Raw genomic sequence first — 15,216 nt, forward strand, 5'->3', positions numbered from 1 at the left:
TGATAAGTCTGGCTAATGGTTTATCAATTTTGTTTATCTTTTCAAAGAACTAGCTTTTAGTTTTATTGATCTTTGGTATCGTTTCCTTCATTTCCTTTTCATTTATTTGTAATCTGAACTTGATGATTTCTTTCCTTCTGCTAACTTTGCGGTTTTTTTGCTCTTCTTTCTCTAATTGCTTTAGGTGTAAAGTTAGGTTGTTCATTGGAGATGTTTCTTGTTTCTTGAGGTATGATTGTATTGCTATAAACTTCCCTCTTAGAAGTGCTTTTGCTGCATCCCATAGGTTTTGGGTCATCGTGTTTTCATTGCCATTGTTTCTAGGTATGTTTTGATTTCCTCTTTGATTTCTTCAGTGATCTCTTGGTTATTTAGTAGTGTATTGTTTAGCCTCCATGTGTTTGTATGTTTTTCAGATTTTTTTCTTGTAATTGATGTCTAGTCGCATAGTGTTGTGGTCGGAAAAGATACTTGATACAATTTCAATTTTCTTAAATTTACCAAGGCTTGATTTGTGACCCAAGATATGATCTATCCTGGAGAATGTTCCGTGAGCACTTGAGAAGAAAGTGTACTCTGTTTTTTTTATGTGGAATGTCCTATAAATATCAATTAAGCCCATCTTGTTTAATGTATCATTTAAAGCTTGTGTTCCCTTATTTATTTTCATTTTGGATGATCTGTCCATTGTTGAAAGTGGGGTGTTCAAGTCCCCTACTATGATTGTGTTACTGTCGATTTCCCCTTTTATGGCTGTTAGTGTTTGCCTTATGTATTGAGGTGCTCCTATGTTGCGTGCATAAATATTTACAATTGTTTTATCTTCTTTTTGGATTGATCCCTTGATCATTATGTAGTGTCCTTCTTTGTCTCTTGTAATAGTCTTTATTTTAAAGTCTATTTTGTCTGATATGATAATTGTTACTCCAGCTTTCTTTTGATTTCCATTTGCAGGGAATATCTTTTTCCATCTCCTCACTTTTAGTCTGTATGTGTCCCTAGGTCTTAAGTGGGTCTCTTATAGACAGCATATATATGGGTCTTGTGTTTGTGTCTCCTCAGCCTGTCCATGTCTTTTGGTTGGTGACTTAATCTATTTACATTTAAGGTAGTTATCCATATGTTTGTTCCAATTACCATTTTCTTAATTGTTTTGGGTTTGTTATTGTAGGTCTTTTCCTTCTCTTGTGTTTCCTGCCTAGAGAAGTTCCTTTAGCATTTGTTGTAGAGCTGGTTTGGTGGTGCTGAATTCTCTTAGCTTTTTCTTGTCTGTAAAGGTTTCAATTTTTCCATCAAATCTGAATGAGATCCTTGCTGGATAGGGTAATCTTGGTTTTAGGTTTTTCCCTTTCATCACTTTAAATGTGGCCTGCCACACTCCCTTCTGGCTTGCAGAGTTTCTGCTGAAAGTTCAGCTGTTAACCTTATGGAGATTCCCTTGTACGTTATTTGTTGTTTTTCCATTGCTGCTTTTAATATGTTTTCTTTGTATGTAGTTTTTGATAGTTTGATTAATATGTGTCTTGGCATGTTTCTCCTTGGATTTATCCTGTATGGGGCTCTCTATGCTTCCTGGACTTGACTATTTCCTTTCCCATATTAGGGAAGTTTTCATCTATAATCTCTTGAAATATTTTCTCAGTCCCCTTCTTTTTCTCTTCTTCTTCTGGGACCCCTGTAATTCGAATGTTGGTGCATTTAATGTTTTCCCAGAGGTCTCTGAGACTGTCCTCAATTCTTTTCATTCTTTTTTCTTTATTCCACTCTGTGGTAATTATTTCCACTATTTTACCTTCGAGGTCACTTATCCTTTCTTCTGCCTCAGTTATTCTGCTATTGCTTCCTTCTAGAGAATTTTTAATTTCATTTATTGTGTTGTTCATCATTGTTTGTTTGCTCTTTAGTTCTTGTATTTCCTTGTTAAACGCTTCTTGTATTTTCTCCATTCTATTTCCAAGATTTTGGATCATCTTTTCTGTCATTGCTCTGAATTCTTTTTCAGGTAGACTGCCTATTTCCTCTCCATTTGTTTGATCTGGTGGGTTTTTACCTTGCTCCTTCATCTGCCATGTGTTTCTCTGTCTTCTAATTTTGCTTAACTTACTGTGTTTGGGGTCTCCTTTTCACAGGCTGCAGGTTCTTCATTCCTGTTGTTTTTGGTGTCTGCCCCCAGTGGCTAAGGATGGTTCAGTGGGTTTTGTAGGCTTCCTGGTGGAGGCGACTGGTGCCTCTGTTCTGGTGGATGAGGCTTGATCTTGTCTTTCTGGTGGGGAGGATTGCGTCCGATGGTGTGTTTTGGGGTGTCTGTGACCTTATTATGATTTTAGGCAGGCTCTTTGCTAATGGGTGGGGTTGTGTTCCTGTCCTGCTAGTTGTTTGGCATAAAATGTCCAGCACTATAGCTTGCTAGTCGTTGATTGGAGCTGGGCCTTAGTGCTGAGATGGAGATCTCTGGGAGAGCTTTTGCCATTTGATATTACGTGGAGCTGGAAAGTCTCTGCTGGACCAGTGTCCTGAACTCGGCTCTCCCACCTCAGAGGCACAGGCCTGGCACCCCGCCGGCTCACCAAGACCCTGTCAGCCACCCAGCTGTTGGGAAGTCTGAGGTCTTCTGCCAGCGTTCAGTAGGTATTCTTTAGGAGTTGTTCCACATGTAGATGTATTTCTGATGTATTTGTGGGGAGGAAGGTGATCTCCACATCTTACTCCTCTGCCATCTTGAAGGTCTCCTCCACTTGTTCCTTTTTAAATGAAAATGGTTTTGACACGTTGATTTTTTTGCTGTTTTGTATATTGGGGGTTCACAGCAAGTCTTACCTTACACAACTTTGTTTCATTGTTGTTTAGGTTATATTTAAGCTTGTGAACATTAAATGCCATTTTGCAAATAAAGCTATTGTATTTTCTCATCTAACATTACTCTAAAAATGACACAATCCAAAATCCATGAAAGGTTATGAGAGACCAAATATAACAAGTTGTTAAGGCAGATGGACTACTTTGGTTGAGAAGGCTGTGTGCAAATTTAGATATATGATTTTAAGGAAATCAAAGGATTTTTTCTTAATTTTAAAATCTGATGTTCTGTATTAGAACATAAAAATATAATTTGAGTTATAAGTAGCTTTTCAGCTCAGCTGTTTGACTACCTGAAATCACAATTTCTGATTTATCATATGAATCATGTCAGTTTTTATTGTTCATATCTTTTCAGGCATCTGGCAAGCTGAGACTGCGATTTGTTTTCACATATGTTGTGATAGAGAAGATTCAGGATGTGTAGTGGTTTAGCATCAGGCTGTATGCACTTTAATTCTCACTTCCAGTGGTAAAACATTCTGTCATATTTTTAAAGTATTGGAATTCTCATTTTAATGTATGTTAAGTGGTCTTCTATTTCTATACTTTTTGTATCTCCTTTATCATCTCTACCACCCACCTTCCCAATTATAAACAATAACAAAATTCTACAAATATGATCATTAATTTTTGTTTTCAGCATAGACTAGATATCTAATTAAATGGATGATTATCTGAATATAATCTTACAGTAGGATAATTGCTTCATTTATAATTCAAATACATATTTAGGTAATTCTTTTCTTAAGTATATCAGTAGCTATATATAATATGCTTAGATCTATGTTTCTTTACTAAACTGTGATATGGTTAAGCTATCTTAAACTTGTCCTGTTTGTTTATAAATTTGTCTTCTGAAATTAAGACTTCATTTGCCTTAAATATTCCTGATTCTCATATACCATTTGCTATAATTTAGTTCTTATGACTTGTCTTCTATTTTTCTTTCTTCTTCTATCTCACATATATGCAGTTGAGAAATACTATTTCAAATAAAACATATGGAAAATAACAGATGTATTACAGTTGGTCTCTGAGAAAGTTGGCTATTTGCTGGATGAAATAGTCTTGAGAATCTTTTACTGGAAATATTTTAACTGTTATAAATTGACTATTAACTGATACCATCATGAACACCTTCCTCCCAGTTTTCTGTCAAGTTGCCTTTGCTTTCCTATTGTACCCCTCTTGCCTTAGTAACCTTTTTGCTTCCTCCTACTCTCCACTCTCACCCCTCTAATTGTGACTAATGGCTAGAACCTAATATACATTTCACCACCCACACTTTGCTGACAACATAAATTATTTGGATAAAGATGGACAATATTCATTAGCTGTGTGTGCACTTTACTGAAAGAGCCTTACACCAGAGTTCCACACTTTCCCATTTTTATTAAAAGTTAAAATTCTTTTCCTGTCTTGGGGGTTGGGGTGAGTTAGCCATGATAGAGGACAGGGCTACAGTGCTAATAGATAAAAATAATAAGTATTACCGCTGGTTGAGTCACCCTGGGAAAAGAGCACTACAAAGCTATTTGTTGTTCCCTTTCACTTGTCAACAGCACTGGCTTAAAAGCTTTAGCCATTGTTGAGGACCTTACAGAACCCTTGGAAAGTTAGAAAGACAACTGTCAAAAAAGAAACTCAGGCCAAGATTAGTTGAGTATTTTTGTATTTCTGTGCTGTTTTGGGACAATTCATATATTAACCTAATGGAAGTGACAACAGTCTTTGTCCCTCTGACTACTACAGCTCTTTCAATGTCATCTTTATTGACATGAACCAACTGAAAAATTCATAGGAATGACAGATAAACCAGTGAAACTAAGGGTTATGAATCATTTTCATAAAAATGTGTAGAGGTAGAACTATTACCCTTTGATGTGGCTTTTGATTTCTAGGTAGTTTTAGTGATGGGCAAAGTGAAGCATATGTATATACTTTTCATTTGGATTTTATCATAAATCTCTTGGGTTGTTGTATACTAAGTTGTAGTTGTAATGTTAGTCAAACTTTTAAAATGTTACTGTGTGCCCAGCACTGTCTTAAGCACTTTACATAAATTATTTCATTTAATTCTTTTGACAATAGTATAAGTATAGTTATTATCCCCTTTTATAGACGAGTAAATTGAAGCATAGAGAGGTTAAATTACTTGCCAAAGGTCACAAAATTAGTCATAGTAAGTGATGGAGTCATGTTGTATGACGTTAAGTTTTTTTTTACATTTAGTAGCAAAACAGAGATTTTGTACATGAGAAAAAAACTCTTTGAAATTCCTTTTTGAAATGCTGCCCTCACATTACTTATGTTATTTTTTTCTGGGATCTAATATTTAAAACAAGAAGAAAACAGAGTGTTTTAGTCTATGCAAGGAAATGCACTTGCTTTCTGAGTGATGGAGTGGATAAAACTAGGAGAGTTTCATAAGTCTGTCTCTTAATGGATATTTTGTGTAGGAAATATAGAACCATCTTTTGAGGAGGAAACCCAAGTTTATTGATATGTAGCAGTTATAGCATATTGATTTTTTTTTTTTTTTGCTGTACACGGGCCTCTCACTGTTGTGGCCTCTCCCGTTGCGGAGCACAGGCTCCGGACGCGCAGGCTCAGCGGCCATGGCTCACGGGCCCAGCCGCCTCGCAGCATGTGGGATCCTCCCGGAACCAGGGCACGAACCCGTGTCCCCTGCATTGGCAGGGGGACTCTCAACCACTACGCCACCAGGGAAGCCCCTAGCATATTGATTATGGTATATTAAATCATGTAATGAAAAAATATTCTTCTAAAATATGGTATAAGATTGGATATAATTGAACAGGTGTGTTAACAGTTATAGCCTGTACGCTGAGAAAACTTAAGCCTGTGGGTAATGATTTAGATATTGCAATATTCCAAAAACTGGTTGCACATTAAAAATTTCAAAACTTGAGTCAGCAGGCCAAAGAATTTTTTTTTCTCTTAACCAAGCTCTTATTAAATTTCAAGTGGAAACAAAGAAATATTTTGGCACTACTAAAAGTAAAGTATTTCTAGAGCTTAATTCACTTCAGGATGATTACATATAAAATGAGGCTAATTGAAATCCTAATGCTTTGGAATTTCAGATGTGTTTCTATTGTGTGTTGTGGTGTGTGTTATTTTTTAACATTTCCTAGAAGAACTTGATATTTCCAGTAGCGGACTAGCTGTAGTGCTTGGCTAATGAGACTATTACAAGGCCTTCTGGTCTTCAGTGCCCAGATCCACTCCAGATATGTAGAAGTTTTTATATTACTAACATTGCATTGTTTGATATTTGCCCCCAAGTGTTGTCTAGACATGCAGCTATTGTCAACATGAATTGAACTCTTACTGGTATATGATTTCCAGATTTAGCCCAACCTTCCCCTCAAAAATAATCTTATTATCAGTAATTGAATAAGTAAATAGCAAGGCTGTAATTAGCTTTTTGAAGAAAACTATAGTTAGCCAAGTGTACTAACTTTTATAACTAGCTATTCTATATTTTCATGGGAACCATCAAGTGAAAGCTTCCAAGGGGAGAATATTGAATTAACAGTACCTAATTCTAACAGACGTTCACCACCCAGACCACCTATCATCTAATTATTGTCTAAAACTAGATGAGGTGCATAAAACTGGACTAACATTTTACTTTTGAAAAGTTTGACTCTTTATTAAAAGAACTTATTGCGGTGCGTGGTATATGGAAAAGAACGCTAAACTAGGAGTTAGGCTTCAAGTGCTGCCTTCATCATTAATTAGATTTATTATCTTAGGCAAGTGTTAACCTTAAGTTAGATTTTCAGTCTGTAAAATGAAGAGTTTGGTCTAGACTAGTTATTACCCAGCTTGGATTGAGCAAAACAGTCATCTCCCAACACTAGTTTCCTTGGTCAAATATGTAATCCGTAACTCACTTAAAGATTGACAGTCTGTTAACACATAAAGTGGTCTAAATCTTGTAAGAATGAGAAATGTCAATTTGTTTCATGTTCATTAGATTTACATGACAGTGGAATGCTTATTTTATTTGTTTGCTTTAGTGTTACTTGTAACCAACCAACATAAATTTATGTCCAGTATATGTTTTAGTAAATTAGTTTTGTGGAATGCTTATCTAAATGTTATCTAAAGCTCCTTCCAGGTTTAAAATGCTGATTCTATGATATGAATAATCGACACATGCTTTTACTTCTTGACTTTGAAGGAGGTATTAGTATATTTTTGACGTTCAACCATATTGTTGTTCCTTCCAAAAGACAACTTTCATCCCTAAATGTGCACCCTGTCACATGTCAGGAATAACACAGCTTAGTTTAAGCCACAAAATTAAAGTATAAACAGTGGTAGATTTGGTATGACCTAACTCCTGGGACTTTGTTTAAAAAGTCACATATTATACATACATATTTTTTGCTTGTTCGATTTTTTCAATGAGCTCTGCCACTGCAGCTCAAGGGAGATTAAGGGGAAAAAAACCCTACATAAACACAAAGCAAAAACCTGAGCCTGTGTGTAAAGCTACTGCACTGGAGCGAATGTGGTTTAATTCTTGGCACTGGGAGCTTGTTGGAGAATTACAATATGTTGGCATGAGTCTCTGGGTTGGGTCTCATTGTTCCAGATGAGGGAGTCAGTCTTAAGGGTGTTTGGCACTGAAGGGAAAAAGGAGTGAGAGTTATAGGGAATGAGCGGGCCCTAAAGAGGCGGGATGCTGTTGTAACAATGGCTGGCACAGTTAGGGGGGCCATTCACTCGTGGGGATTGCCATAGGCATTGATGTGAAGAACCATATGTGAGTAAAAGAGGTAAGGGTAAGAAGGGAAAAGCAAGCAAACATATCAAAAGGGTCCTGATGGCAGAAAGAGACAAAAGTAATCCAGTTAGAGTCATCTTCCTGTTAATGGATTGACTGATAAGGATAACTTTCATTTCTCTCTAATTTATCTTACAGCTTATTTCTTAATATTTATTTTATTTTCTCTTTAAAAATAGATACGCATTTACCTTACCCCTAAAAAGACAGATTCTGTAATTAAGAGGCCGTGGTTTTGTATTCCATCTGTTCTACTTTCTGGCTAGGTGATGCTGGGCCTTGGTTTTCTTACTGAGCCTTAGTTTTCTCATCTGCAAAATGGATATAATGATAATATACAACATTGACAAATATTGTATCTGACAGCATTCTGTAAACTGAAATGCCATGCAAATAATAATAACTATTATTGTCCGCCATGCTTATTTTAATATAGCGAGCTGTAGCTTTAATTTTAATGATAATCACGGTACTCCAATGCTTGGGGGAAGTAAATCTCAGGAGACTCTTTAAAGTGTTGAAAGTCAAACTATGACACATCTTAACATGAAAATAATGGATAATCCAGAATTTGAACATTTGGGAATAACTGTATGTCCAGAAACATACCATACTCACAGTTTAAAATACAATTCTACATGTATGTTTTTAAAATCACATCTTAGAAAGTGGAATATTTAATAGATAACTACTATCTCTTTTACTCCATAAACTGAAGTAGCAGTTACATAATTGTGTCAGATTTCACTTTAATCATATTCACACATTAAGGAACAGGTATATTATAAATATTGAGATTCTGCCATTTGATCTTTCACAGTTTTAATCATTTATATTCTATGGGATCTTTACCATTTTCAGAGAAATTCAGTCATTGGTACATGTCCATTTATTGTGATCATTATTGTGAGATCATTTCATACCACTTCTTCATGAACTACCAGTGGAAATAAATTCAAACAGTAGCAGTTGTAGAATATTGAACATGGATTTGCTTAAAACTCTTTGTTTTACAGTAATTCAGACAGAGAGGTGAAGTAGCTGAAAAGATATGCTTTCGGTCCCCCTGAGCTAGATAGTGATAAAGTCCTGGTGAGAATCCATATTGTTTGACTTATAGCCCAATAGTCCTTCCACGTTATGAATGCATTTTCATTTCAATGCATATATCTGCTATATGGTCATAGGTTTTCCTTAAATCATCCAAAATTCTAAAGTTCAAAGTCATATAGTGGGACTACATCCTGAACATATTGAAAATTGTAAGGAATCTTGGCTTTTAATCTCATCATGCTGCCCGTAGGTACATGTTACCCTGGGACATTCAATTTATCCTTTCAAATGTTTACTTCGTCCATCCACTGGAGTTAATAACAGTAGTTTCTCTGACTGTCCATGGCTGTTTTGCAGGTGAAATGCAGTAACGTGTGTGTACTAAAAAGAGCAAAGGCTTTGGGATCCAGTAAGTTGAACTTAGCTTCGTATTGGGCAAGTCACGATATTTCTCAAAGCTTTGGTTTCTTAATGGTGAAACAGACATACCAATATCTAATTCAGGGGATTATTATGAGAAGTTTGAGATACCACATGTAAAGGACCTGGTACACTGTTTCTCACTTAACCCTCAAAATGGCAGCTATCATTATCGTCATCAATAAGAGACTTAGGAATTTGTAGGGAAAAAAATAAACCTTAGTCCAGGACTCAGCTCTGCCCATTACATATGGTGAAACCTCAAACAAATCCTTTTCTTCCTTTGGTCTTTTTCTTAACCTGAAAGATGGATATAATAACACAATCTGAGTCTTCAGATTTTTGCTTTGATTACATGAGAGAATACAGGTAAAAGCATCTAGCATAGCTCCTGGCACACAGGCTGTTCAATAAACGTTTATTGAATCTGAGTTTAAACCTCATCCAAATTGCAAGTATTATTGTCTTTATTCATCCACAGGCATGACAACCCTGAGTTGGATACATTTCTGATTTTACATCTTGCAAATTACTTGGTCTTAAAGAAGTTATTCATTTTTTTCTGTAGTGTATGTTAAAAGTCAGGTACTTGAAAAAACTGGCTTTGTATGAGAGCCTCCTATCTTTATGCAAGTTAATAAAGAGGCCAGGAATGTTGTGCAGGTTTCAGAAATCTGGCGGCTGTTTCTTTAACTCTGCAACTTAGACAGAAGACTTCTGTTTCTTTATGAGCACACTACAGTGAATATTTTGTCTAGCTGCAGGGGAAAAGCTTTGTCATGGACTTTGCAGACAATAGCCTTAAAAGTAAAATGGTCTGCTTTTGGTGCCGGGAGGTTCAGGGGCCTATTGTTAGTGCACAATGGATTTCTATTGCTGCATTCCTGCTTTGCAAGGTTTGTTAGCTTTTAATGACTGACGGTACTCTACTGCAAATACCATATTGGTTGGACCCTGTTTACATGCAACTCAAGAATTTCTGTAGAGTGCTGGAAAAAAGAAACAGTGGTATTTGTTTGACCTGCTCTGTTAAGGTTTAAAAAATGATTTCACTCACCAAGTGTTTACTGCGAATGTAGAAACATTGGCTATCCCTGCAGAAGTATTTTAGAGTTACTTGTAAAGCCTCAGTGAACAGAAATATTGATTACAGTAAGAAGAGGTTTAATGCATTTTATTACTCAGAATTGTCATTACCATTTTCAAAACACTGTGGTATAGAAATAGGGATATTTTAAGAAAAAGTAAAATCTTTAGGATCTTTTTTCCTTAAATGTGAGAAAATAGAAAGATATATTTTGTTACAAACAAAAAAAAAAACCATTTCACACATTCCATGTAAATGTGCACACAGTAGTTGTGGGGTGTGTGTGTGTGTGTATGTACACACTATACATACAGGCTATGTGAAGAAGTAATTATTCAGAGCTTTTCACTATGTTATTTTCCCCAAGTTTTTGACATCTGAAAAGGAAGCAATCCACGCTGCCACAGTTTTTCCAAAGAAAATTCCACCTCCCGTCCGTTGAAAACTCCACACAGGCTTTGTGACTCTGATAGCTGATGTCTTTAAGATGAGGGCCTGAGAAAGTAGATAGCATTAGCCAAGATGATGCTGAAGACGCTTTAAAATGCATTTTATTGTGGGGAAAATTAACGCTTTTCTAATAATCTTAGGATCTCTAGGCCAGACTGTCCCTTTGATAAGTTAACATGTACTCCCTTTATGCTCCTAGTAGGGGGTAAACAAATGTCTGAACAAACACAAATACGCATAAACACCAATGTGGAGAATGGCAGTGTGTGTCTTCGATCCAGATAATAAGTGTGGGTATTGTTATTTAGATAGAGCATACTGGGACACTTATCTTTTAGTACACACCATTTTCTAACTGAATGCAGTGCTAATCGTGGGATTGAAAGCCATTGTAATTGTGTACCCGTCTAAATGCTGACAAGAATATAAAATTACATTATTTGGAACTGAGTTTGATGTTTCGGAGTTTTATTAGCATTTATATTTACTTATACATTAAAATTCAACACAAAAGGAGAGATCAAAACCATGTGACATATAGAAACAGATGTCAGACCACCACATAACCCTGCTCTCTAAAATCTGTGTGTCCTGTCTTAATACAGGACATTTTCAAAGAGTGTGCTACAAATCTGAAATAAGCAAATAATAAGTTTCCATTATAGGCATTACTTACTTGTCTAGATTCTGCAATCTTTGTAAAGCTTCTTTTACACCAACTCTTTTTTATATGTTCACGGTACTGGCAAATCTTTCCACAGTGTGCTAACCACCACACGATGTTAAACACATATTATGAAGTGGATGTAATTGTAAACACACAGAGGGACATAATTACATGTAGCAGATTTAAGAGCTAATTCTTTGCCTTTTTTTTTACTCTGCATTTTATCAACATAATTATTTTTTGACTGCAGACTAACACCCTGAAATTGACAAGCATCCATTATAGCAGGAATTTGTTCACCAGATTGGAAAACAATGAACTGCAGGTTTATATGTACCCATTGTCATAAAGAATTAGTACAGCTTTGTTCCACAAGAGGAAAAAGCTAATGATTTTGAAACAGCAGGTGACAAAACACATCCTTTTTTTCCTCCCCTGTTATCAGTTTGTTGATGAAGTCATTATGAACTGGGACCAGGGTGGGGATGGCCTTCTTTTTAGCAGATAGACTTTTAATGAGCTTTGTTTATAAAGATAGTCACATTGATTTGCTTACCTGTTTTTATTTCTTTACTTAGAAACCCCCAGTATTGAAAAGCTACTATCAAAGGACTGGAAAGACAAGCTTCTTGCAATGGGATCAGGGAACTTTGGTGAAATAAAAGGTAATATGTTTGCAATTATTTTGATCTAAAATGTACCGAAATGAATCTGATATTTAGAAATATTAGTGGTGATAAAGTACTTCTGCCCCCATGCGCTCTGTCTTTGGTGTTTCTTCCTTCTAGCTTGAAAAGGGATGTACAGTGGTTCTTATTTTCTCTCTGTGCCTTATAATAGTATGTTTTTTTAACAGAATAACCCCACTATATCTTTAACAGTATTTGATGTTCATCTTTTTTTCTAAAATTTAAATGACTGACTTTATAAGTACAAATGTATCTACAGCAGGGTTAAAAACTGTATGAGATGGTTTTATACATTCTACGTATTAGGAGTATGAATATACGTAATCTCCACTTAAAACCAGGAATGACAAAGGGAGAAGGTTTAATTCCTCATATAAAAATAAAATCAAGTGGTGCTTTCAATTAATTAAAAAGTGTGTTTTCTCAGAGCATAGCAGGCAATCTATGGTTTTCTGTTTGTTGCCAATAGGACACTTTTGAATCTGAGTTCTAAAGGATTAATTTTAAGGAAAAACTACTTATTAATATTAATATATTTTGTTATGTATTACTCTGTATATTTTTGATAGAGGCTGAATATATATTTTAAATATCACCAGATTTATACTGATATACATGTAGAAATCTGTGTGTAAATAACTTTTTTGCATATGTGTGTACGTGCAAGTGTTCTCCCACTGAGAGGCAATCATCTCTCTTAAGGCTTTACTACATCAGAGCATCCTGGAGAAGGGCAAAGCACAAATCAGTCTTCTCAAATGTTTGACTTACGTGATGTCAGCATCTCTGTTTGGGAAACTTCCATAAAATGTTTGCTTGAGTATCTCACTTTTCATCCATATATTTGGAGTTTACATATATTCAGGCTATGATTAGGTGTGAACGGGTGGTGAGAAAGTGAATTCCTGCTAATCAGCAAATTAAGTAACCAGAACCTATAATGGAATGAAATTCAAAGAAGTAATAATTAATATCCCTTGAAGAGCTTGAAGACAAAGTTTAGAGAGAACAGAAAAGTTTCATTTTCTATTTTGTTGGATTTTAACCCATTTGCACCTGAGATGCAGGATGTATTCTCCAAGGTTCTTTATTCTCCTGTGACCTGGGTAATAACTGAGAGCAGAGCAGAGCAGACCGCCTGTTCCAAGCCTTGTGATCTCATTCCATTGGAGGACAAACATTTTTCCCTCCCTCCTTTTCCTCACAAGTCTAACTTAAAAGCAGCAACAGCAGTGATGATAAGCTTAGAGGAAAGAAGCTCAGCTGTCCTTTCAGGCTTGCCTGTGGGGTTAGTTCAGGAAGCTGCAGTACAGTCACAAAAGAAGTTTCTGTCTTTAATTTTGAGTTTTTTAAGCTTCACATTCAGAGCACAAGTTTAGTTATTGTCCTCTGGTTCTGTTCAAAAAGCTGTTTTCTGATGCATTTAAAAGCAACTGTAGATCTTTCTTCTGTTGGGGGCATGGTTGTTAGGTGCTCGGATCAGGTTTGGCAGAAAACTGGAGGAAAAAAGCGCTGGGTTACTTTTCCTATTGACTGCCCGTGACAGTTGCAATTACTATCCATTGTTCATAGGTGGCTCGAAAGTGGAGAGGATACAATGGTGTGTTGCCCTCTGGGGGGAAATGAATTTGACTTAATGGTTCTTGGGTGGGGGGCGGTCAGACCCTATGATTATGTGCTCCAGGAATGTGGTTTTCATACCACCTCAGACGAAGTTAGTCAAGAACAATAGCCCAGCTGTTTGGCCCCTGTTTTTTATGAGGCAGATAAAGGTGTAAGTCTCATGTATGCGTAGACTGTTTTCAGTCAGGGTAGGGAAGGATAAGCATGACCTTTTTTTTAATCTGAAAATATGAACTTATTCAATTATTAGATAATTTATTACTGATAATTCAGACCAATGTATCTGAGTAGAACCTTTGTATATATTAGGATGTTTACAGCCTTTACAGTATTTACTGAGTCTTCTTGTGGATTGAAACTCTTCTCCTCCATTTACACTGGTCAGTTTTCACTTAACTTTTAATTAGTTCCAGGAAACATGAGTGAGTGAATGAATGCATGTGTGTGTGTGTGTTTGTGTGTGTGTGTCCATTCTTGAATATCTAAGACCATAGCCAAGTGAGGGCAGAGCTCCGTTCCTAAGTGCTGGCTTCAAGTTGCTGTGAGTGAATTAGTTTCAGCGCATTTGGACAAAGATTAAATTTACAGCTTGGCAAAATTCAACGAAGTGTTTCTTACTATTACTATTTAAAAAGTGAAAATGATAAACTTTTAAAAAGAGGAGAAATAAATAGCATTTGGTCTGGATAGTTTAGCTGTCAATAAAGAGTTGTCATACGCACTTAAAGTCAATCTCATTTTTCAAGAAACAGTGTGAGTTAGGAAAGGTCACCCATTTCTGAAAGCATAAAATTATTTTTCATGTTAGATTAGAACTTAGACCATTTTATGGTCTGGTACTTTGGAAATGTGAAGTAATTAGGTTTTAAAGTTACATTAGAAACAATTCTCTAAAAAAACACACACAAAAGTACACTGGATTCAGTTTTCCAGAACAAAAGAGTTTGACTAAAAAGGTCTACCGATAGCAAACAGTCAATATATATTATAAACTGATTAGATGACTACAGACATAATTTATTTCTTCTTCTCTAATCAGCCGTATAGTGTAACTGGCCATTTACAGAGGTTTCTTTGCCCTTATCTATAGCAGAAGCACTGAGCAATGGTTGTGTGAAAGATGAAGAAATACATTTTATAGCCTCATAGTTACTGAGAAGGGAAAAAACAGTGCCTGCACTCCAGCTGGCAGCCAGTAGCATCACACATTGTTTCAGCTAGCATGAAATTCCATTACACTGAAGGTCATTGCATTGGCACTTCACCTGAGGACTGTATCTGGGGATCTATGGCAGCTTTGACTAATCTAAACAGATCGTCTGTTTTTCAACAAAGCCATTGCAAAATGTGTATTTTACTGACTTAAATTTATTTGTAAAATTATAAGAAAAATATCTCCATGCAAAACTCTCTTAAAATATTTCTATTTTGTTCAGGTTATGAAAGCAGGGCATTGTTTGAGAGGTTTTCTGAGTAGGGCACTCAGAAAAGCCTAGATCAGTTTCTCTACCTGCCTTGTTCGAAGAATTCTTCAGAGCCTTGTTTC

General features: G+C 36.0%; 1 protein-coding gene across 3 annotated transcripts in view; it reads left to right on the plus strand.

Moving 5' to 3' along the window:
- The window catches only part of SOX5 (SRY-box transcription factor 5), a 401,670-nt gene that overhangs the window by 170,549 nt on the left and 215,905 nt on the right, over positions 1 to 15,216 (plus strand). For all 3 annotated transcript variants that reach the window (XM_065886530.1, XM_065886528.1, XM_065886531.1), the window contains one exon: positions 11,937 to 12,023. In XM_065886530.1, the coding sequence (XP_065742602.1) occupies positions 11,937 to 12,023 (87 nt within the window). The remainder of the gene's footprint in view (positions 1 to 11,936; positions 12,024 to 15,216) is intronic.

The sequence above is a fragment of the Phocoena phocoena genome, chromosome 11 (genome assembly GCF_963924675.1).
Source record: "Phocoena phocoena chromosome 11, mPhoPho1.1, whole genome shotgun sequence".
Lineage (NCBI taxonomy): Eukaryota > Metazoa > Chordata > Mammalia > Artiodactyla > Phocoenidae > Phocoena > Phocoena phocoena.